Raw genomic sequence first — 26,228 nt, 5'->3', positions numbered from 1 at the left:
GATTAAGCTACATTTCTCTTTAATTTCCAACTGTTACACACTGGTACACTCCTTAATATCTGAATTGCTAAAGCTCTAAGCTATAGTATCTCACTCAGAATATAGTTTCATGGTTTCATCTCCAGCTGAAAATGCAATGGAGAAATCAAAATAAAATATCCTCACAGTGCTGTCTGCCTTTTCTAATTAATAGCAGGTTGTTAAAGCAGGTGTATGATGGCATCTTCAACTCCAAACTGCAGGGAGACCTGATAATTGCTTGTTGCAGCCTCAAGTTAAAAAACCAAGGAGCACAGGGGCAAACTGTATGATCTATTGAAAGAACCCCTAGTCTTCAACACAGGCGTCTCATGTTCAGTTCCTAACCCATTGACCTTTGCCGCATGTTCCCCCTCCCACCCCTCTACCCATTTACTGTTCTCACTGTGAAGTAAAGGCCAGTAGTGTCAGAAAAAATCTTTAAAAGAAATAATTACAATACCTAAGGTATGTAAGAAAAATTTCCAAATCAGAAAAGGTCAATCCCATCACCAGTATTAGAGCTAGTATTTGTTGGGGGTCAAGAGGGCAAGGCTACATTGGGGGGGTAACCAGCTATGAGGATGAAGGTTTTTTAATAGTCATTTGCAATTGGAGTTTCTAAACGTTAAATATATTTAAATAAATGTTAGGAACAAAGGTGAAAAGAATTTGTTTTTAATTTGACATTTGTACAAAAATATAAAATATATGCCACTGCTTGGAAACAGAGAAGCAAAATAAGTGTGATGCAAGTAAAGGTTTTTTACTGTTTTACAATATAAACTATTGTTGGTGCAAATTTAGTTTAATATTATTTTGTTTTTTTGTTTTTTTTTTATTTCTTATTTATTGCAATATTTGATTGTTGATTAAGGCCAATATCTCCCTTTTTACTTTATTTTATGGACAAAAAAGTAACTAAACAACTTTCACTTAAAGTTAAATTTTATTAGGTAATTTTCCATTATATGAGTTAAATTTTTATCTAAGTTAGGTTGCTTTTACCTGCTGTGACATGTCAATCATATGGGAGGACACCTGGGAGCCACAATCAGTTTCCAGTTGGGTCCAGTGCCCCAGCTGCCTCTGCACCTCCTTCCTTTCTCTCATTACGCCCCTGCTTATCACACTCGCTAGATGCACATATCTGTCAAAGGTATCCTGTTGTATGATGAAGCAGTCACTGTTATTTCATTTTACTCATTCTCATACTTGTTGCCTTCTTGGACCGGGTCACAGGGCCTGCAGTCCCGGAAGAGTCTCCCCTCTCACCAGACACCTCCTCCAGCTCTTCTGGGAGAAGCCTAAGGCATTTACCATGCCAGCCAAGCGTGAAATTTTATTGTTTTTAGATAGAATATATTTCTTAGGTTAAGCTTATTATGTCCAGTGTGTCTGATCTTAAAGTGTTTCTTTTTTATTTTATAGCTTTAGGAACATAGCAGTATACCTAAAGTTTTTCCAAGGTTGGAACAGAACAGCCAATAACTTTCTGGGAGCTGACACAGTATGTGAGCGCATTTTCAATACGCTGTGATAGATTGCCCTCGGCAGCTTCTGAGAGAGGACCCTCTTTTTTAAAAACTCCCTCAAAATACAGTCCTTGTTGGCCCTTCAGGTCAGGTCCTCTTCAATCTTGACACCCAAAAAACAGAATGTCCTGATATCCCACTTTCGAGAGGTTGGATGTCTATTTTATTCATTCCCTGTTCCAATTAGACCCAGTTAATGTCTCTATGCCATATGGATATCTTCTCTGACTTGTCTCCATAAGCCGACTCATCTTCCCTTGAGATATGTCCAATTACTGCAGGTGTCAAACTTGTAATGGTCTGTCTTGGGTGTAAGGTGCAAAGGTTTAGAGCAAGGGTCTCAGCTCTCAGTCCTATAAGTGTCCCACAGGAGTGTGCAGAAAGTAGATAAAGCTGCTGTCTGTTGGAGCCGCTTCAGTGACTCAGTAGCTGAGGTGAGGTGTTGTTTACAAAGAACATATGATGTACCTTGAGATTAAATTACATTTTTTTCAGTAGCTGCTGCAATATTTAAGGAGCATCTTATTTAGGTCCTTACAATGGTAAAAAAAATAAATATGTGTTATACGGTTAAGCCCAAATCTATGGTAGATTTACACTTAAAGTAATCTTTTAATTTCATCAAGTGATTTTGATCACACTAAAAAGTGAAATCAACTTTCCAGAGCCATCAAAGATAAATCGGCAAAAGGTTTGTTAAAATGCAGAAGAAGCTGGATGGTGTTTATAAGAAGGCTTTGATTTCTGTAAAATGTTAATGAAGTTCAAGAAAAGTTTAAAAACAAACAAACAAAAAAACGTTTCCAAGTTTGAAGACGTTTCACCTCCCATCCAGGAGGCTTTTTCAAATCAAAATGTCAGAATAAGCATTAAGTTTTAGGCTTTATAGAGTGGCCCAAAAAACAAAGACTTGTTTTGGCTCAGAAAACATTCAACTCGAATGGAGAGTAATTTGGGTTATTTGTTAGCCTGCAATACACAATACTGGTCTATGCCTCTGAAAGGGGGTCGTTAGTGAGAATTGCTGACCTGGCTGATCAGGCAAGATGTTTTAGTCCCCTGTATGGGGTGGAGTTTGCGATGATAGTGGGAAGGAATCAACTCTATAGCTGCATTGTAGGTTTTTGAAAGCTCTAACCTGAATATTAAGTAAGGAATTTGAATAGTTTTCATCTTGTAATTTTTAAATGAAAATTAATTATTAGGATTTTCTTTCTGAAATTGGGGAGAGGAAAATTAGTGTAGTTTTGTTACTGCTACCATTCTGCTGATTTGTTATCCAGTTGTTTTATTATATTTTAAGAGATCCCTGTCTTTTTTTTTTTCTATTAAAAACAAACAAAAATGAATGACAATTAAATTTCCCCATGTTATGAATGTTTGTATGCTTAGTTGTGTATATTGACTCTTATGCCATTAGGTTTTTAACACACCTGCATATTAGGGGTCTTGGAAAGGCAAGTGTTGCTTTGAATGTTTGACATGTTTTAAAAGCACACATTTTGATTTAGGTAAGTGACTCATATCACAGTAGGATTTCTTTAAAAAAAACAAAAAAATACTTTATTTTGATATTAAGTCTTATAAACATGTCCTGTTGGCAGAGATGTTAAATACAAAATGCAAATTAACCAGCCATCTGGTCAGTCACACTACATAAGTATGTATTATTTTGCCCATCACTAAAGCTACAGGCACTCTTTCCTTTGCTTAGTAATAGCAAAACAGTGTGAGCTCTAAACCCAGGGCTGATTTTCACATTCATTGTGTGTTGTTGAACTGCAAGGACATTAATCATGCTGCAGATGAAACATAGAAAATTATTGTTTTTACTTGTCCTTTTCCAAACACCACATGCATAATTGGAAACTGGGTGTACGGATTACAGACAAAGAACAATGGGCGGCAATGTTTTTAGTGAACATGTAATGGAAAGAATCAAATCTGATATCCTCATCTTATCAATGCACGTCTGCTTTGGCTCCTAGTAAGATGTGACACTCTGTAAGCAATGCTCCAGCATAACCTCTTAATGCTGCACATGTTTATTGCATTCCAAAAGTCAAAGTCAAAAGTCAAAAAAAGCCTTTATTGTCATTATATTCTGTGACAAATACAATGAGATTTGGGAGTTCCATAACAGCTACCGTGAAATAAAAATAAAATAAAAATATATAAAAAATATATAGATATATTAAAAGGAAAGGAAATGTAAACAGTTACAAAAAATATATATAAATATATTAAAAGGAAATGTAAACAGTGAAAAGGAAATGTAAACAGTGAAAAGGAAATGTAAAACAGTACTGGCACAGATTGTGGGGGGGGGGATAGTGCAAAACAGGTGTAAAGTGACCGACAGTGCAGGTCGGAGTTGAGGGCGGCAATGGCTCGGGGGAAGAAACTGTTCTTGAAAAGTGATCTCCAGCTGAAAATGTTCAAAACTGGACATAACAAAAATGGATGTGACATAAGCGTCACAACTTGGACCTCCCATCTCTCTCAGTGAACAAAAATATGTGCAAACTTGATAGCACACATAAAGCCGATCAACTATACTAACTAGTACCTGCAATGCATTGCAGGTAGTAATTTGTCGGGTTAACAAACTGTATATTGCAAACAGTATATTTAGCATCTTTGAAACTAACTCATAAAAAATACTTGATGTGCCATGGTGGGGGGGGGTGTAGATCTCACCTTGCACTCGTTTTTAATTTTTAATCACGCTCATCATTTCAAGTAGAAAAGTTGCTTGCAAGAACTCTATCATTTAAAAAAAAGTAATAATTTATGGAAGGAACTGCAACACTAATGAAAATTAAGGTGCTCTTTTTTGCACAGAGGAGGGACAATTCTCAGTGCTAAAATGGGTTATTATATTACTTAATATTTTATTATGAAGTAATTGCTTCAATATGTCTCCTTCTCATGGCTGCTGTTCCCACAGTTTGCTAAGGGCTGCATTCAGGTGTCCTTTCCTTCAAGTTATGAATGAGGAATGATGATAATTGGTAAGAAAAAAAGTTGTACTCTTGTTGTAGAATTGTTTAACTGTTTTGTTTTTTAAAATAACATCTGCCCAAATCCCAACAATATGTTCCCTTTTCTTTATAAACTAAACTCTGTAATATCATCTTTAGCCTTTGTGTGGTATTCATGATTTAATCACCCACCCAGTGTTTCTACTGCATTTGAAGTTTTTTGTTTGAAATTCAACGCAAGCACATCATTTTATATTAGAATATAATAACATATTTACAGCATGTATGGCTATTTGTTTTTTAATGGTTACTGCTAAACGTTTGCATCACAGTGACATCATCTTTACTTTCTAAGACATCACGGTATTTATTGTTATCATCAAATCTTCTATTTTAAAACTGCTTTGGTGGACCATTTCTCTAGACCTTCTTTTTGTTGTACTGATCTGATAGGCAACCTTATCAGAAAATTTATATTATCCTCCCACTTACACAAAATGCACCAATTGGTTTCTGTAATACAGCGCTCTGAATGATCAGGATATAAAAGCAAACAGACGTCAGTGTTTCCTTTTATTTTGCATATAAGCAATAAAAGTTGCAATAAAAGTTTACCAATGATTAATGTTTCAGTTGTAATCAAATATTAGAATATGGACTTACTTTATTATGGTGAATGTTTGAATGCTGTGAAACCTAAATTGATCAAAGCTAATTGATCACCTGACCCAAAATTGGTCAGGTGATCAATAATGGAAAACGTTTTGAAAAAGAGCAAGAGTAGTTTCTCCTGATAATGTAGAAATCTGTAAACTGGCACACGATTCATCTCGCTAGAGAGAGACATTATAGTGAACACATACACGCATGGAACCTAATTGACATTTAGATTAAGCTAATTGAACAATTAGTTTACTGATTGTTCACTTAGTAAGCTAATTCTTGTTGGCATATTTCCTCATCTGTTGACTCCACCACTGTCCAAAAGCTTTGCAGCTTATTCTTATTCTGTGAAGAAAAGAAGACCTGTGATAACAGACCTTTTGGTCTTACATCTCAATGTGTTTTGATTTGAAGTACAGAGAAGCGCCATTCACCACCCACTTTGCACATCTCTGCCTATGATAGCATATCTTATATCTGAGAATGAGTTTGTAAGGACGCAAGACATTCATCAGTCCCGCCGTTCTGGGCCTAAATGCTGTGAGTGGGCAGGTCTCTGTCTCTGATTAAACAATGAGAAATGGGTACCCTCATAAACCACTGATTGCCACTTCCCATGCACACAGAGATGCCCTGCAATAAAAAGAAAAATCAGTTTCTCCAAAATCAACATTTTTCACGTTCCTATTTTCAATCATTGTAGAAAACATGCTTGCTTCTAGTTAGCTGTCCTCTCCATCATACAGATTTCACCCATGGGATCACAGATTGTTCTCAGTGGAGATGTCAAATCTGTATCAAGTGCTGATATTAATGCAGTATGAAATAGCTTCCAGTTTATAGTTAACCTTTTGTTCAGAATGATCAGCTTCTAATTGCATTTAGGATGTATTACACTCTGCCGTGTGTGCTGAGGTCGTTGTGCAGGGGTATATATGTCAGTGAAAAATAAGCCTTGCCAGGCAAGTTGATTGCTTGTTTTTAAAATCACTCCAATGCTTCTGCTTGTTGACAGCTCAGATTGAAATTTAAATCATTTCATAGCGTAGATAGATTTTTTTCATCCATATATTTTTTTCTTTGGTTTTCAACAACAAAATGAAGTTAGAACGAAGCCATAAATTCTGCAGTAAAGGTTTTTGAGTTCAGAGGTTCATTATACATCACTGAGCTGAACAGTCTAATCAGGATTCCAGCTGGAGGTGTCGTCGTGCGGCGACCCTGAGAAAAGTCTTTGTCCTCTACCTCATCATTAGGGAGGCTGGGAGAACAAAAGGAAAAGTGATCATCGGTTCGTCTAATCGTCGGTAATTTTCTTGGTCTTAAACAGTTTTGGTAATTTCATTAGCTTTGTTATAAAACAATTGCAGGGCACATCTTTGGAAAAGAAATTGGAATCCTATTTTTATTCAGATACCTGCACCTGTTATCAAAATGTAATCTTAATTACATTTGCTAAATACTACAAAGTCACTGGTCTCAATTCATCTAGTTTTATTATATTCCTTTCAGTCCAAATGTCAGTGAAATACATTAAATCCTCCTCTGTGCTGACTTTATGCTGGATTTCAACGAATAAGGCGCAGCTATAACAGGTTTCAACACAAGCTTTAAAGCCAGTGCTGTTTTTCTTTGTTCAACTGTTGGAGAATTTTCCAGCTGGATGATTCTTTCCTGGAAACCTGCCTGATCTCAGAAACTCATGGTTGAAAGATTTATTGAAGAGCTGTGAATAATTCAAGTACACCAATAATGCATATTTCATTTTGATGGCCTGTGGCCAGTTTCCATCAAAGCACCAGGTAGTTTTTGACTGCTCTTTGTGTGTTTGCCCAGCATTATTTCTGATTGGAAGAGGATTCCCTCCTAAACCTTCATGACGGGGGAAACGATTTCCAATACTCTGTCTTAGAAATTGAACTAGATTTGAAATAAATAAATAAATATTTTATATTTGAGATTTCAAACAAGTACTAAATCAAAAATTAACATCCTACAAGTTTTCAACTAATAAATCCTTTTTAAAATGTATTTAAAACTATCTCAGTCAAATTCGGCATCCATCATTCTGATTTATTCCATTTGTTTAGTGATAACCTTGATATGAATTTCCTTATTTCAGCTGTATTTACATGCTGAAATAAAGGCTTAGCTCAAATCTAGATGTTTTAACAACTTGAGTGTATGATAATGGGATATATAATAAGATTAAACTACAAAACCTCTTTTTAACTCGTGTATAGGTCGAAATATACAATTTAATTTTTCTTTTGCATAAAATGATGATGCTGGGGTTACTTTTTTAAGGATTCTGCTTATTTTGCAACTTCAGGGCAACCTCTGAGATTAATACAGCTCAGCAGAGGAGTTAGATTTTTGTTGAGTTTGTTTAGTGCAAAAAGAAAAGAATGTCTTGCAGCCTCGATTTAAATGACTTGTGATGTTCATCATAATGGTGAAGGCTATTTATTTTGTTACTGCTAAGATAACAAAAGGTTTGCAGCTAAAAAAGAACAAATGGGTCAGTATTTATTTTTTTTTCACTCTATTTTATTTTCCTCTTAAAAGGCTTCACACATTTGAGAGATTTGAAAAGCCTCTGTAGCTGAGTGAATCTGGTAGTAATCTATTTGTTTTCTGAGCTGCATCTTTTTTCATTTTTATTTTGTCATGGTAATCCCATCATTTTTTTTTTTTACAGACATGGGACTCGATGTGCAGGGGAAGTCGCAGCTGTAGCCAACAATGGGATATGTGGTGCAGGTGTGGCCTTTAACGCAAAAATTGGAGGTAAGGAAGAGCATTTCCTTTTGCATTCACTTATTAGCATGCTTGAATAGACTTTTGTGGATAAGTCCTAAAAACAGTTAATCTTTTAATTGAGCAGTGTAGTATCAGATAGAGGAATGTATTAACTTCCACTATTTAATAAGATCAGATTCATTCAGTGGATAAAAATTTCAAGTTAAGAGATAATTTCTTGTTAACCAACTACCTACGGCACATTTTTTTACACCCATGCTTATAATGCTTTCTACAGCCCTCACTGACCATGACTGATAACTACTGATAATTACTCGTTGTATTCTGCATCACCCGAGGGGGGGTCCCAGGGGCAGCAGTCTTAGCAGAGACTACCAGACTTTCTCCACAGCCACCTCCTCCAGCTCTGCTGGGAAAAGCTCAAGACGCTCCCACGCCAACCGAGGGGCATAGTCCTACTAGCATGTCCTAGGTTGTCCCCTGGGCCTCCACCCCTATGGAAATGCCTGGAATGCCTCCTTAGGGAGGCATCCAGGGGGCATCAGAAAAAACATGTCCACTCTCATCTAATTTGAAGGGGACAGTCCACCTTTTTCTGGTCTAGAACCCTTGCATCAGACTTGGAGTTGCTTATTCTCATCCCAGCCTCTTCACACTCATCTTTGTATTGCCTTAGTTCATACTGTAGGTCTTGGCAGGAGGAAGCCAGCAGAACCACGTCATCCAAAAAAAAGCAGCTTTGAGATAGCCAGTGTGCCCTTAACAGAACAACGCATCATAGAGTGACAGGAACTGACTTACATTATTTTTAAAGAAACATGTTAGAGTATTAGTTACTGACAAAAGAGTGCTACAGTAACATATTAGCAGCGGTCACTATGACTCTTAAAAGAAATACTGTGTCAAAGTAAATAAGTGATTAAGTAAAATAAACTAATAATGCAGGTAAAGTTCACACTATTGTATGCAACCTCTTCTCACCCTAGGACTGTCTGTTAGGCCATATGTGTTATTTATGAAATTTAAAGTTAAAGCCTTCATATTTTTACTAAAATTATCTTTTTCTTTCCCAAGCTACTTTGAGTTTTAGTCTCTGAAGTGTTTAGCAACCAGCTACATTATTAATACTTGATTTAACCCATGGGGAGACCCATTGAGATTTCAAATCTCAGTAACAAAGGTGACCTTGGCATTGCGATGTTGGACAGAAACAGCTTTTTCCTGGCTTGCCTCCCAAAGTACTGCTTTGCGTGTATATTTTCTAATGGTTGTTATGGAGACTTGCTAACCTTGAGAAGCCACCCTTTGCTGGAGTTCTCCAACAGTGAGCTTTTGAGGTTTTGCCTCCCACCTTCATCACTGTATATGGTGACTCAGATCCACATCCAGCTTTGCCACCATCACAGTAGTTTTAAACCTTTTAATTTTTGCCGTAATTGGAAACACGTTTTGGAAAGCATCCATTTTCTTGCAGCTTTTTTCCGACTTATGAAAATAAATGCTCAACTGTCTCACTTATATTAGATGTTATCTTGTTTTACCCACTTTTAGGTGTGACTCTGGGTCCTGCCAAAATATGTGCAGGAAACCTACAAGCCATTAATTACTGATTTCAATTTTCTTGATTCCAATAAAAGCTTTTTTATCAAGAATCTTTTAAGGTAGATTTTTTTCAGTATAGACATAAATACAGGGCAATACATTTGGCCCCTGTGTATGTTTTTTTTTTACCTCATAAATGCCTTCATTTTGAATTTTTTATATTTCATTTCTGTGTGGTATTATGCTAATGCAATAAAAATGGAATATACCTAAAGGCTCTTTACACACCTCCACCATGATTGCCAATAAGCTTGGTGAGCAGTGTACTTAATGAGCATAAGTAACTAGTATATTATTATATTAAATGAGACTTGTATTATCTAATTATAAATGATATGCACAATAAAGATTGCATTCATTTTCCGAGACACTGACTTCTTGGCTGGAATTTAACACTAAAGTCATAAGCACAGTTTCACAGTAGTTCTCTGTTCATATAGCTGGTATCTTTTAATATGGCTTTATGCGCCATAGGCAGCCGAGTACTGACTGGGTGATTGTATTTTTCAGCAGCTGAAGTGTGACTGCACCACAGAGCGAGGCAGTGGGATGCAATGAATATTGCTTAAACCATTACCGCTGAGATGCCCAGCGAATCATGAGCTGCTGCAGTTGTTTGTTGACTAAATAGATCATGTCTCTACTAATGCTACACATAAAAGTCCAAGTCTAATGAGTTTCTGCTGGGGTTTCTGGCATATGGCATTTGTTAATCAACAAACCGATGCTAAATGATTTAAATATTTTGTTTTATGGAACATATATACAAACACATGGCATAAATGTTCTAGTATCACATACTGATAAATTTAACCTGCTCCAACTTAATCTTAGAGCTGGACGCCTTTACAATGCTGCAAAGCGTTGGTCCCATTCCAGAATTCTGCTGATTTAGCTTTTTGTCTCACTGAAAACCATCACATTAAAAAAAACTATTTTCAGGGTAAGTGAAATTTGCATGAAGGGACAAAACATTTAATTATGATAAAGCCCCACAGGACAGACTAGCCTAACACAAATTATTCTAAGGGCTTATGGGTTTCACTTACAATAAAGTGAATGAAACCAATAATATCTAAAGCACTGCAGGTCTATCATACCTTAGTTGAGGTCATTGTTCATGATTCAGCAATAAGAAAGAGAGTTTGAAAAACCATAGCAGTAAGCAAAAGAACAAAAAAAGCAAATTGGCAACTGCCTAAACGTATCCCAAGATTAGACTGATGAGGGAGAGAAAGTGGGAAAATGTGACTGTATTCATCTTGCTTGAAAGAAATAAAATTATTTTAGAAAAAGAACACTACACAAATTGTACATTTGATGTAATGTTCAAAGATCACTATTACCAATTCAGATTGGGGCTGGCAGCCTAGTGGTTAGGGTATAGCACTTGGGATCCTGAGGTTCTGGGTTTGAGCCCCACTCCCACAGACTACCGCTCTGGGTCCCTGAGCAAAGGACCTTAACCCCACACTGCTCCCCAGGCGCCTCAAAATGGCAGCCCACTGCTCCCCAATTGAATGAGTTAAATGCAGAGAGTTAATTTCATTGCTCTGTACTTGTGAAAGTCTAATGACAATAAAAAAAAATAAAAAAAAACACTGGTATGTCTGAGGTAAGACATAATGGATAAAACCAAGAGAATCCTGAAGAAGAATTTCTGGCTTTCATTTTGTGACTCAAACGTACTTTGGGAATATAAGATGACAATGACCCAAAGCACGGCAGCAACTCAGACCTCTGAATGTTTCAAAAACTAAAGGTTCCACTGTAGCTTTGTCAGAGTTTAAACCAAAATGCTGTGCTGTGACCTTTAAAATGTGATTCATGCTTGAAGCTCTCTAATGTAGCTGACAGTTATTGCAAACACTTGATGGCAGTTGTTGCTGCCAAAGGTAACATAACTAACTATTAGCTCTGAGAGGAAATACTTATTACACAGGGCTAGGTTTTTTTTTTTTTTTTTATCATTTCTCCCCCTCTTAGAAAATAATAAAATAAGCTGAATACTGTATTCTGAACTAACTGGAGTTATCTCACTCTGAAATAAGAATTTGTTTATTAACATTTATTGGGAACTAAAAATCAAAAAACACTTTACTTAAAACCTTTGGCTCAGACCACTATCATTCTTTTATTAATTAAATAAAAAGCTAATTAAATTTTCAAAGGGTTTAGCCGAGTTTCTCTCTGCTCAATTTGTGCCTTAAATTCTAGCTGATGCCAAGAAAAAATGACTTCACAAAGCAGTGGACATCTGGCTGTAAATCACCTGCTTAAGAAGCTGCTCAAACTCAGCACTGCCGCTTATTCAAAACACAATAAACCTGCCAGCATGGAACGATCTGTATTAAGAGAGATGATATGTCAATCACAAAATTAAGCATTTATCTTTGTTTGTTTTGTTTCCTTTACATTTTTACACTTGATGGAGTATTCCGTGGAGGCTTTTAGTAACTTTTGTCATAAGGCAATCTGTCACTGCCAAAATGGCAGCCAACAAGACTCAGTGGAGCCTGTGTGGCTCGGAACAGTCCCGCTCACAGATGTTACTCATAACTCCCCTTCTTTGTCTTCATTACCATTCATCTCCCGTTAGAACCATGCATTGGCCCTGATCTCATAAATTACTCCTCAGTGAATCTGTTCACGTCATGGGGTCACTGGATTGTTTATAAACAGCTGTGATTTCCTCCCAGATGCTTGTGGGGTGTGTTTGAGTGTGTATAAGTGAGAGGAGAAGCACTTTGCATTCCCCAACTCTTAAAACATTTGAAATATGTGTATATTCTAAAGGAGTAATTATGATTAGTTATGTGTGTTAAAGTCTGTGCAGTTGACCCTACTTATCATCCTTTTCATCTCCTTCCTACCTTGTTTATCTTTTGTCTGCACACGCTCCCCCATACACTGCCTCCTTACCTGCTACCTGTGAGTGAGCGTAGCTGCAGAGGGCTCACACAGCAGCGTCTGGAGACGGCGTTTTGAAGCAGCAGGGCTTTGATGGGAATTGTTACAACACTAATCATCATTACTGCGGCAGTAACGGTTTCACACGACCATCACAAAGTAAACAATGTGCTTTATGTCCCCCATTTATGTTTCTTACATACTCTTTGCTGTTTATATTTGTAACCACGATCCCCCAGCAGAGTAATTACTGCCTTGTCTTCCTCCCCACCAGCTTGCTTTGTCTAAAAAGTTTTAATGTGAACATTGTCACTGCATAATGTTGCCTCTCATGTCCACAGGCCCAGAGTTGGTAATGGACCTTATTTAAGGATGGTGCATTTCATGGCTTTCTGCAGCTGTTAATGTTCAGAGGAATGATCTGAGGCTGTAAACTTCAAAGGCACAGACTGTGTTGCGTTCAGGTATGATGAAAAGTGACACTAAGTCCTACCCTGTGGACATGTTGGTCTGTTGGAGGTTCGGCTCATTTCTCTCTATGCTGTTCTTTTGTCAGCAGCCTGTCGGATTTGTCTACTTATCCTTCCTGTATCAACTATCTTCTGTAAGGGGGGAAGAAGCTAAAGAAGAAAAGCTTTCTTTGGTTTAACAAACAGCTGAATTGTTGTTTCTGAGGGCTAAAGATCTGTTTGTTTTCTTAAGAGCAACCTCTGTGAATAAAGCCTTGCATGTTGAATCATTAATACCTCAACAAAATTTTTTCTGCTGCGTTTGGGAGATAACCAATATCATAATTTCGTATCCAATTCTAGATTCCCTACAACCAACATAATAACATACAACAATTCAGATTCATCGTTAAGAGCGATGAACATATAAAACATATATGAATAGTATTTAATCATTACAGAATGGACTTGAAAAATATGTCTTATTTTAAGTAACTTCAGACAATTATTAAAAAAAATGCTTTTTATTTTTTCTACATATGTTCTGTCAAGCTGCCGGGTAGCCCCTCCTCCCCTCCCATCAGCAGGGAGGCACCAGGTGGAACTAATCTCCCAGCAATTTGGGCGTGCCAGGGACCTCTAAAGAAAAGGACCAAGAACTGCTGCATGGCAGAAATGTAAGCAGCTCATGTTTGGAGACAGCCAAAATTCAGCTCCATTGTGACTGTGCAAACAAGTCCTTCTACAAAAACTCTGAAAGACAACCGGTAAGACTCTTAATGCCCTTGATTCTCTGGCTGGACTTTCAAATCAAAGAACTTTATTAAGGTTAATACAGACTGTGGTTGGACTGCTGTTGATTATTATTATTTGTGGAAATGTTTATGTTGGTATGTTAACAAATTGATTTAAAGAAAAGATGGTTTAAAAGTTGCATTTGTTTGTAGAAGTACATTTTGTTTTCTTAATTTGTATAGGATAACATTAAAAACTTTTGAAAATGTAGAAGTTAAAAACTATAGTTTGCTAAAATATTTAAATGAGCTAAAAAAAATATACTGTTTAATTTATTGGCTAAAATTGATCAACTTAATTTGGCTAAGAAATAAATAAAAAATAAGTTACTTTAAATTGTTGATGTATTTAAAAAATATATGTTTGTTTATTTTAGAACATGGTGGGAAATATTTTATTTAAAAAGGGCTAAAATGCTTAAATTAATGATGGATACAATTTTGTATTATCTTAAATGACTAATTGTTTTGTGTTACCTTCTCTTTTTGAGGTTTTTCACCTGCCCACTGCCTACTGCCAATTTTCAATAAATAAATAATGAAATGACTATCAAATGGCTGTTCATTGAGTGAAATCCAGTTGGAATGTAGAGGACTATCCTTTTCAAGTGGGGAATTGCACAAGAAACCACATTAATACTTGACAGTGAAAAACCGTCTTATAAAGACTGGAGGACCAAGTAAAGTGACCAGCATATTCAGAGACTGTTTCCTGCCCTGCTGCTGGACAAAAATGGCTGATTCAGTAATGCTGGAGCAATTTAAGGCCACAAGAACATCAGCAAAGCGTCAATTTTCCCGTCTGGCCAATAATGTGCTACGAATGCACACAGTGATGTCTGAGGAGGAGCTCAGAGACAGTTTTGTAAAGCTCACAGCAGAAGCTGGCAGAGTTCTTGAGGCCAATGATGATGTTGAGGGACAATATACTGCAGAAAATGCAGATGAAGAGGCCTTAAGTGAGCACCAAAGGTCTGACTTGGACAAAACAGCCACGGAGTGTGAGAGAAAACTGCAAGAGTTAAAAGACCTCCTACAAAAGACATTGTGGGCAAACTATGGGGAATATGAACTAACACAGGCAATTACAAATGCTGAGGATCAAGCAGATCATGTGGGAACTGTGGACCCAAGTAAAAACACAGAAGCTTATGACTTCATGATAGGATAACTGGACAAACTTGTGAAGTCAGCGAAGGCGATGCACAGACATTGGAAGTGCTGGGCCCCCCTTGCAGAGCAAAAACAGTTTCAGAGTCGTATTAAAGGCCTTGAAACCATATTACCAAGACTGACTTTAAGAAAAGCAGACTTTATAGAAGCACAGGCCAGAGAAGAGCCCAGCAGATTAAGCACTGCTTCATTCAGTTATTCAGCGGCACCTGCCATTAAACTAAAGCCGGCTGCCCTCCCAAAGTTTACTGGTATCCGACGAGAGTTTCACCGGTGGAAAAAGGATTGGGAAGCGCTCCAGATGCAGGGAGAACCCACTGGATCCAAAGAAATAAAAAAATTCCAGCTACTTGACAGTTTAGAGAAAAGGACCATACGGGACCTTCGTCTTACATCTCACACAACAGCTGAAGAAATTTTCCGGGTCCTAGAGAACCGCTTTGGAAATAAAACCACAATTGCCCTTGAAATAGTGGAGGAGCTCCAGAGACTCCCAGCTGTTAAAGGCCAGCAGCCCAGGAAGATTGTTGAGCTCATACAATCAGTAGAGAAGGCTCTAATTGACCTGAGTGAGCTTGGTAAGACCGGCGCCATAAAAAACCCTCTCGTAACAAGAACAATAGAGAGTAAACTCCCAGATGGCCTAAAAAAGGAGTGGCTTCTCCATGTATCCGGCAAAGATGATGAAGCCGAAGAAGACAAACGTTTTGACTACCTCTTGGCATTCCTACAAAGTCAAGAAGCCATCTATGAAAAGCTGGACCAGTTGAAGGAGGAGGAGTCAAAACCAAAATCTGAACCACGGCTAGCCCGGACTAGAACCTCCACTCAACCAAGCAATCAGGCTCAAGGATGTGTGGTCTGTGGTGATGTGAAGCACAAGAGAAGATTATACTTCTGCCAAAAGTTTCGCACGCTCAAACTATCAGAGAGGAGAGATGCTGTCAAAAAACTGGGTGCATGCAAAAAATGTCTGGAGATTCACCATGACAGTGAATACTGTAAACCAGAGTTCCTGTGCAAAAGGCCAGACTGCAGGGAACAACACACTAATGCTGAACACCATTATTACCTCTGTGCGAGAGCTGAAGTGTCCAGGGGAAATGTTGCCCAAAGACCCAAAGACAGTACAGTGGGAGGACGTTACACCCAAGCCCAAGAAGATTTCATTAAGAGCCTGTCACCTGAACTTGCAGAAAAGTGCCGTCATGTCTTTTGCAACAGTGTGGCCAAAACCTCTCTCATGTCTAATCAGCCTGGTCTTCTGTTAGAAAATGGATTAATGGAATGGCCTGTCATCATGATGATATTAAGAGTCACAGCCAATGCAGGACAAAAAGTTGGGACACTAATCGATCTAGCATCGGATACAAACTACATAACTCATGATGCAGCTGATCGATTGAATCTTAGAAGTGAAGCTATAACCCTTGTCGTCCATGGTGTGGGAGGAATGAAAGTACAAGTTACAACAAAACGATACCTCCTAAAGATCCGGGTCCGTACAGAAAAGGGCAACTTCAAATCCCACCAACTCCTCTGTTATGGTTTGGACAGCATTGCGGACATCCACAAACATGTGACAGCCAAAAGACTCCAAAAGTTTTTTCCAGACGTCCCTCTCAAAGAACTGGAGAGGCCGAAGGAAATACAGCTTTTAATAAGCCACAAGGAAGGGCGGCTTGTCCCACAGAAGATACGTACTGTTGGAGATCTTGTATTATGGGATGGACCATTGGGAAAAACAGTTGCCGGGACACACCCTGGTCTGTTTGAAAGGGCCACCATCACAGCACACCAGTCCAGAACGCACTTTGCCAGGTCCATGAGAACAGCTGCGGTGATGTATAAAGAACATGTCTGTGTCTTACCTGCTGTCAAGCATTCGTGCTCCGTGGCCGCCGCTCGCGAGTTTCTTGAGTGGTGGAGGTGGGATAGCATCGGCGCTGCCTGCACCCCAAGATGTGGAGGCTGCCGCTGCGGCAATTGCCAGCCCGGAGGCAAAGAAATGACCTTGGCTGAAGAAAGAGAGTTAGAGGTGGTGAAGAGTGTCCTGACATATGCTGGTGCAGACAAACACAGTAATAGCACTCACTGGCATGCAAGATACCCATGGCTCATAGATCCATCGACATTGCCAAACAATATAAAAGCAGTGGAGGCAACCTTTCTCAGAACTGAGAGACAACTAGCAAAAAACCCACAATGGAAAAAGGCCTATAGTGCTCAAGTGCACGAGATGGTTGACCGCCGGGCTGCAAAAAAGTTGACTGAGGAGGATCTACTTACCTGGAAGGGACCTGTTTGGTACATAAGTCATCTCATTGCCCCTAACCCCCACTCAGTTACAACTCCAGTGAGACTCGTCTGGAACAGCAGTCAAAAATACCAAGGCCAGAGTCTAAACGATCTCCTGATGAAAGGTCCAGACGTCCTCAATCCAATCCGGGCTGTCCTCCTCAAATTTCGCCAAGGCTCCTTTGCTGCCTTAGGAGACATCAGGAAAATGTACAATTCTGTCTGGCTTGAGGAAAAAGAAGTCCATCTCCACCGATTCTTGTGGCGTGATTCGGAGGATGAGGAGCTTGAACAGTACGCAATTACAAGAGTGAATATTGGTGACAAGCCAGCAGGGTGCATAGCACAACTCGCCATGAGAGAGACAGCGAACCTGCCTCAGTTCAGTCACCTAAAGGACGAGCGCCAGGTACTACATGAACACAGTTATGTCGACGACATCTTGACATCCCACAACTGCCGTGAAAAGACTTGAGGTCATCACCAATAACGTGGAGCTGATCCTAGCGGCAGGAGGGTTCGCTTTAAAGCCATGGGTCTTTTCTGGGCAAAGTAAAGGACAGAAAGAAGAGGCCTCACCAAACATTGTTGTCCTGCCAAATCAACTGAAGAAGATAACAAGGCACTTGGTCTCGGCTACATTGTGGATGAGGACAAGTTGCATGTCATGGTGAGAGTCAACTTCTCCAGACGAAAAAAGAAAATGAGGCTTGGCCAAGATCTGTTGCTGGAAGAAGTTCGAGCTAGGACACCAAATCATCTGACAAGACGTGATTTGCTAAGTCAAGTTGCTGGTTTGTACGACCCAATAGGCCTGACCACACCAGCAAAACAAAAAGGGGCCATCTTGGTCCGAAGAGCATTCCAAGAGGCAAAACCAAAGTGCAATATTGTCAAAGATACATGGGACCTTGCCTTGTCTGATGAGCTCCGCAGAGATGCAGTTTATCTTTTTGAGGAGTTTGTCCAGTTAAGTAAAGTCAAGTTTCCAAGAGCCCTCACTCCACCAGATGCAGCATCAGATCCAATCGCAGTCACCTTTTCAGATGGTAGTGAAAGCTCTTACGGTGCTGTCCTCTACCTACGATGGAACTGTCAAGAACAAACAATAGTTCGACTAGTGGAGTCAAAAGCAAAGCTAACGCCCCTAGACCACAAGGGGGGCGCAGTCAAAGCAGAGCTTTGTGGTGCTGTCTTTGCAAGCCGCCTGAAGAAGTACTTTGAACAACACAGCCAGATCAAAATCAAGCAGTGGTTCCATTTATTGGACAGTCAGACAGTTCTTGGAGCTATCCAGCGTGAGAGCTACGGGTTTCAGACTTTCTTCGCTAATAGGATCGGAGAGATTCAAAGTAACACAAGGCTAGAGGACTGGTGGTGGATCCCTGGATCATACAACATAGCTGACATCATCACTCGAGGAGCTGGGCCAACAGACCTTGATGTCAATTCAGAGTGGCAGCAAGGGCCAAAGTTTCTCTGCCTCCCCGAGAAAGAGTGGCCAGTTATGTCAGCAAGGGATGTGTCTGAAGCTGCTCGAGAAAGCATTAGCAAAATGCAAAAGAAGTCGTTCGTTGCAGCACTCACCAGAGCCCAAGTAAAAAGAAATAGACAAAGTCCTGAGCGAAGACCTCCCGCTGGTACAGCTGTCCAAAACTTACTGGATGGAAGACGCTTCAGTAGCCTAAAAAGCCTAGTCAAGACCGTTGCCATTGTCTGGAGAGCTGCTAAAATTTTTTTACCAGCAAGCAAGTCCGTGACAACCCTAAAGTGGGAGGCGGTTCCAACTGAAGGAGTCATCACTGCCATAGAACGTCAGGATGCACTCAGAGACATCTTCCTTGCTGCTCAAGCGGGAATGACCTTCCCAGCTACCACAACAGACCGTTTGGTTGTGTACAGAGAGCCAGAGACAGGATTACTAGTCTGTGGTGGGAGAATTCATGGCTTCAAGGAAGATGGCATGGCAGTTCCCCTCCTACCCTCCAATGCATGGGTCTCCACTTTGTTGGCACAAGAGGCACACAATGAGGGTCATGAAGGTGTGGCTGCTACCCTGCTAAAAATGAGAAAGAAAGCTTGGGTCATCCAAGGACGGAGAATTGCCCAGAAAGTAGTGGAACACTGCCTTTTCTGCAAAAAGTCCAAGGCAAAGAGATGCCAACAAGTAATGGGTGACCTGCCTCCTGAAAGAAGCAGCCCAGCAGCTCCATTTGAGTTCACCACAGTTGATCTATTTGGACCTTACCTTGTCAAAGATGACATAAAGAAACGAGTCTCAATGAAGGTGTGGGGTGTCGTTTTCAGCTGTATGGCCAGCAGAGCAATTCACGTGGACCTGGTCAACACAATGTCCACAGAAAGCTTCTTAATGGCATATCAACGATTTACTGCAATTAGAGGGCACCCAAGGAAGATCTGGTCCGATCCAGGGACAAACTTTATCGGCGCCAAACCTGTCCTCAAAGAGTTGTACCAGTTCCTGGATTCTCAAGATAAAGCTGCAATAGAGGAGATGTCTGCTCAGAAAGGTACCGAGTGGGATTGGACAATTCATCCAGCTGACTCCCCTCATCGCAATGGGGCTGCTGAGGCTGCTGTCCGCATCGTCAAGAAGGCACTCAAGAGCCTGGGTAACAACACAGGCCTCAGCTACAGCGAGCTTCAGACAACTCTGCAGCTTGCTGCAAACCTCGCCAATGAACGGCCAATAGATGCTCGGGTGCAGAGCTGTGAGGACTGTGTTCAGTATGTGTCACCCAACACACTTCTCCTGGGTCGTGCCTCTTCAAGTGGTGACATCAGAACGTTTGACTTCGCAAGCTACCCTTACAAAAGACTCAGAGAAATGCAACACCAAGTCAACAAGTTCTGGAGGTCTTGGAGCCAGCTCGCCGGCCCAAACTTATTCGTGAGAAGCAAATGGCACACCTCAAGTCGAAATGTCTCAGTCGGAGATATTGTTTGGTTATGTGACCAAAATGCAGTAAGAGGTCAATTCAAGTTGGGACGGGTCGTGAGTGTCAACCCTGATGCTAAAGGCATTGTTCGGGATGTACACGTTAAAGTAGTTCAAAGCTCCAATCTTTCTGCAACAGGACCCACGTTGAGCCAACCATCAAGAGTCCTGAAAGAAACTGCCCAAACCACAGTCCTGCATAGAGATGTCCGACGCCTAGTTGTTCTGCTGCCAGTTGAGGAACAAGCCTCCGACTGGAGAAGGTCTTGACCGTCAGTTTGCAGTTGCTGATGCTGCGATCTCTCCATCGTTTCCGTGGAGAAATCGAGTGGGAGGTGTTCTGTCAAGCTGCCGGGTAGCCCCTCCTCCCCTCCCATCAGCAGGGAGGCACCAGGTGGAACTAATCTCCCAGCAATTTGGGCGTGCCAGGGACCTCTAAAGAAAAGGACCAAGAACTGCTGCATGGCAGAAATGTAAGCAGCTCATGTTTGGAGACAGCCAAAATTCAGCTCCATTGTGACTGTGCAAACAAGTCCTTCTACAAAAACTCTGAAAGACAACCGGTAAGACTCTTAATGCCCTTGATTCTCTGGCTGCACTTTCAAATCAAAGAACTTTATTAAGGTTAATACAGACTGTGGTTGGACTGCTGTTGATTATTATTATTTGTGGAAATGTTTATGTTGGTATGTTAACAAATTGATTTAAAGAAAAGATGGTTTAAAAGTTGCATTTGTTTGTAGAAGTACATTTTGTTTTCTTAATTTGTATAGGATAACATTAAAAACTTTTGAAAATGTAGAAGTTAAAAACTATAGTTTGCTAAAATATTCAAATGAGCTAAAAAAATATACTGTTTAATTTATTGGCTAAAATTTAAGATTTAATTCATTTGGCTAAAATTGATCAACTTAATTTGGCTAAGAAATAAATAAAAAATAAGTTACTTTAAATTGTTGATGTATTTAAAAAATATATGTTTGTTTATTTTAGAACATGGTGGGAAATATTTTATTTAAAAAGGGCTAAAATGCTTAAATTAATGATGGATACAATTTTGTATTATCTTAAATGACTAATTGTTTTGTGTTACCTTCTCTTTTTGAGGTTTTTCACCTGCCCACTGCCTACTGCCAATTTTCAATAAATAAATAAATAATGAAATGACTATCAAATGGCTGTTCATTGAGTGAAATCCAGTTGGAATGTAGAGGACTATCCTTTTCAAGTGGGGAATTGCACAAGAAACCACATTAATACTTGACAACATAATTTTTTGTAATTATCATAATATGAGTCCAAACCTAAATCCTAGTTTCTAAGATGTCAATAAAAACATGAAAAATTCTAATTAATGAAACAAAACCAAAAATCCTTTAAGAATTGCAGGACTTTACAGACTAAAATTACACTTAACACTTAATTACACTAAAACAGCAATAATTTGTTACGTAAATCATATTTGGAGCATATTTTAAAAGTGCAAATGTGTTTGAGCTTGACCAGGAAAAAAAAACTTACTTACTATAATAATTGTGATCTTCTTCATCTTATAAAAATCGCTTTAAAAGGCTTTTATCATGCATGAAGGATTTCTACACCACTAGAACACTCAATGCATTCAAAGGTCTTCTGATTTTTTTTTTTTCATGCTCCGTTGGCTTATTATATTTTATTTCTGTTTTACACTTTATTATGCTCTTCATCTCAGTAAACAACTTGTGTATTTATCATAACCAGACCACATGACCAGAGGCATGATATTGTGAAAGCATGCAATATGAGGAAGAGCCATTGACATGTATAATGTCTATAGGATAAACATTGAAGCCATGTGAGTCAGAGTCCAAGTGTGGAGGTGCGAAAAGAAACAGGAAAAGTCAAGTGTGAAAAAGTGCAAAGAAATATTTGATGCCGAGATGGATGAGACACGAGTAGCACTGGAAATATGAATGTTGGTGTTCACTGAGGCAGCAGCCAAAGTTGTGGAAGCTTTCAGAATTTTTTGCTAAAGTGATGGATGCATTAGTACTCGACAGCGGCGGCACCAGAAATCATGGGGGGGTCAAAGAAAGGGCCTTCAATTTTGTTTTTTTAGATGGGTTCTAATAAAACGTAAAATAGCAAATATTAGTAATATAGATATTAAACACACCAATCCCAGAATATAATGGTTAAAAGCATGTGACTAAATCCCTATTATAGAAATGCACATAAGATTACTTCATTTTTTTTCATTAAATGGTTTTCATGATTTAACAACTGTCAAACAAGACACAGATACAAAGTAAGCCGAAAAAATAATCATTGCAAATCTTTTTTCCCGATTGAAAAATATAACATAGATCATCATCCTTGACCTTTATTAGACACTCATCTTCCTTCCTGTAGATTTTAATTACGGTACTAATTAGGGCTGCAACAACAAATCGATAAAATCGATAAAAATCGACTTTTAAAAGCGTTGGCAACGAATTTCATCATCGATTAGTTGTGTCGCGCGATTAATGCGTCATCCGCCGTCATCACATCCACTTGACTGAAGCGGGGGAAGAAGAAAAAATACGGCAGAGCGAGTCAGCGCTGCAGGTGCAGTGTTGCCAACTCAGCGACTTTTCAGACCCCTCCAGCGACTATTTTTCAAAAAAGCGACTAGCGACAAATCTGGCGACTTTTTACGGTGTCACTGGCGGCTTTTGGAGACTCTTACCTGAGAGCATGTATCATTCCTACTCTGCCGTGGGGCGCCTCCCCCCGCTCCCGCAGGCAGCGCTGCAGTCAGAGCCAGCAGGATGTTTACCCTCAGCGTCCAGACTGCAAATGAAGCGCGCATGCACCGGGATTGACGGCGCAAATTGATCACAATAATTAAAATAGCCTGCGCTTTGTAAAGTGAAAAAAGTCGTAACATGCAACTTTTGTCAAAACAAATTAACATGGCACGGAACCACCATGTTTGTTTTGTTTTAAAGAGGGGAAACGTAACGTTAGTTTCTCAGTTAGCTCATCTGATGCTTTCCTTACCGTGTTAGTAGGTTACAGACAGTGATATGGTTGGCTACTTATTTTACTTTTAATTTCATTTGAATTAGCTTAAGCAGCGTTTATATTTTCTTTATAAAGAAATTAACTTGCAAATTATGAGGGCAAGGCTTTTAAAGTTTAAATCTTCTGGCAAAGATAAAGTAAAGAAGATCCTGCAATTTATGGAAGTAAAGCAGAATAAAATCCAGCAAGATCAGTAATATGTCAATTAATTATCTGCCACATTCCCATGTAAATATCTGTCTTTGGAGGATGTGTTTTTACCACCCCTAGTTCTCTCATTTTTATTCCAAATACAATTTATAATTTGAATCACAGGGCTATTTTTATCTCTATGGTTCAGTATTTTCTCAAGTAGCAACTTTAACTGCTATACTTTCCTGTCTTAAAAGGCAGAACTCTTCTAGTCTATAAAAACCTCATTTGTTGAAATGGGGGGGCCTATTGTTTGAACCCCTTAGGGGCTTTAAAAAAAAAGTCTTTTTTTGCACTTTATGAAACAAAGTACCCTATATTTTGTGGATGTACAGCTACATTTCTCATGTAAGTTTGCGTAGTTTTAACACAAACATTTATTTTTCATATTGCACCAGTACAGTTAATGAGGAACCTGTACTTGTGTGCTTGTTTGTTCTGTCTAAAATGTTTATTTTGGAATAAAGAGGTTAATATAAAAAAATTTTTTTGTCCGATTCATCGATTAATCGAAAAAATAATCGGCCGATTCATCGATTTTTAAAATAATCGTTAGTTGCAGCCCTAGTACTAATACTTAATACATAAAATATATACTGGTATTTTTTTTTTTATTATAAAACTCAATCCGTTGTCATGGATGAATAACGATAGTTCAGTGGGTGAAATTGACGTACAGAGAAGTTCAAACCCCACCGACACCTCCTTTCTCTGCAAATCTCACAATTCTAAACTTCCACCATAAAATGGGCGAATTCAAACAAAGCCCCAAATTGACATCAATTTGGGGATGTTGCCTTATTAGGTTCTGGCCTGTACTTTTGTCACGCCCCGAAATTGACATACAGACCAGCCCACTGGTTCGCTGGCCCGAGAACAAGAATACAGGTAAATGTAAGACACCAGGTTAGCTGTATAGCCTACAGTTTGGTTTACTTCTACAAGAATTACAAAGCAGGCAGTTTCTCTATTGAAAATGAGCCAGAACCACGGGTGTTAATGCAGTGTTCCAGGCTGCACGGAGAAAGGGGACATTTTTCACAGTTTTCCCAAGGATCCGAAAGACTTGACAGGCATGGATTATTTTTGTCTATCAGAAGATCCCTGCAAAGTTTGATGCTCAGCTGTTCATTTGCTCTAAGCATTTTACCAAAGACACCTTTCAAAATCTTTGACGGCTCAAAGCAGGATTTGCTAAACTTCTTTTACTGAAATGAGGGGCTGTTCTGACCGTAAGGCCATCACAAGCGCAAACTATAAGTAATATTTTGTTGCTAAGCTGTTATTAGCAATGCTATGGTTACCAGACTTGGGTTTCCGAAAAGTACGACACTTTTTGTTTTGTTTTTTTGGGCTGCTGGGTCGTTGACTGGACCGGACCTGGCATTCGAAAAAAGCCATCAGCTCCGGAACCCGGTGGAGGTATGCTTCCCCCCACCTGCCATACCGTGCTTCCCCCCGTTCTTTCCCCCTGCCTTCTGGGGTAACGCATGGTAAGGCAGGTGGGGGGAAGCACGGGGCCGCTGTTTTCAAGGCTACCGTCACCGGGTCGGGTTCCGTCGCTCCGTCCCCCGCTGGCTCCCTTGTTCTGCAGCACTGTAGTCGACCAAAATCCCCGACGATTTTGAAATTCACCCCGGACATTTATTTAGGTATGAACAGAAGGACATGTCCGGGAAAAAGTGGACGCCTGGTCTCCCTACCATATCAACAATCTTGATGTTTCAGTGAGTGAGTGCTTGTTGCTATGATGCGTCTTTGCTCAGCAGCTTCGCTCATTGTAAACCAACCAATCAGCGCACAGCTCATCTAAATAGTCTTGAGCATACCATAAAAGGAAGAAAACCTGTCGTTTCATTCTGGGGCTCTTAACCAGGCTTGCATTAGGGCTCAAAGAACAGCAAATATGCCATTTTCAACCCAATGTTACACACCCTATTCAGAGACCTTAAGAACCAGCACCAAATATCCTATATGATCATTCTATGACCACTTTAATGTAACACATATAGTTAAGAAGAATACAAGAGTTAATTGTTTAACAGAACTTCAAAGATTGGTTGCTCTGGTTAATTTCTTGTTATACTACACCATAAAACAACCCAAAGCTGTTTAGAATCAGCACAGAAAATCTGGAAGAGGCACACCCACCTCTATGTCTCTTGGTATTTGCACCAGTGGTGTATTTTCCCAGTTTATAAAGTCAAACTTTTTGCACATTTAGAGTTGCTACGTGAATGATGCAGTGATCTAAAGGAACCTCTAAAATATACCTACTTTAAATGCTTTGGTTTTCACCATCAGATATTTTTCACATCTTGATACAGATTCAGCCAGAGGCTCACAGAGAGGGGTCCTACTGTTTTCTATCATAGTCAGAGCTTTTAAATTTAGCTGTATCTCATGAAAGTCTCTGTGCTCTCGGTTCCTCATGATGAGGCTGGTGATGCTTAAACATCCATCTCAATTCTTGCAAGGTGACTATAAGTGATTAGCTGTGATCAGCATTCAGGTTTTATTGCCAACCTCTGGGTTATCTGCTACCAGTTCTGCAACACACTCACCAGGCTCCTCTGTCGTGATCCTGTTCTGGTAATGAATGAAGCAGCCAGATGCTAAGTTGTGCCGTCCTTGTACATGTGTGCCCAAAGTTTTTTTTTTTGCCTCTTTTTCTTTTGACTCACTGTCAGGTGTTGTCAGGGTCTGTAAATAAAGTGGTTCATTGTATTCAGTCTTTCTTGTAGCTTGTAGAAAATTCTTCTCCAGTAGCTCTGATGACACAGTTGGTAATCTTACCAATCAAATTGCAAGATAAAGTAGCCACAGGTTCTAGGGACGCA

At 39.5% G+C, this 26,228-nt stretch overlaps 1 protein-coding gene across 1 annotated transcript in view; it reads left to right on the top strand.

Moving 5' to 3' along the window:
• The window catches only part of furinb (furin (paired basic amino acid cleaving enzyme) b), a 168,986-nt gene that overhangs the window by 104,145 nt on the left and 38,613 nt on the right, over positions 1–26,228 (top strand). Inside the window, exon 7 of the mRNA XM_038300063.1 lies at positions 7,902–7,990. Within this exon, the coding sequence (XP_038155991.1) occupies positions 7,902–7,990 (89 nt within the window). The remainder of the gene's footprint in view (positions 1–7,901; positions 7,991–26,228) is intronic.

This window comes from Cyprinodon tularosa, unplaced genomic scaffold, assembly GCF_016077235.1.
Source record: "Cyprinodon tularosa strain WSP-4 unplaced genomic scaffold, ASM1607723v1 ctg44, whole genome shotgun sequence".
Classification (NCBI taxonomy): Eukaryota; Metazoa; Chordata; class Actinopteri; order Cyprinodontiformes; family Cyprinodontidae; genus Cyprinodon; species Cyprinodon tularosa.
Note: the sequence above shows the minus strand (reverse complement) of the source record. Positions and strands in the feature narration are given on the sequence as shown.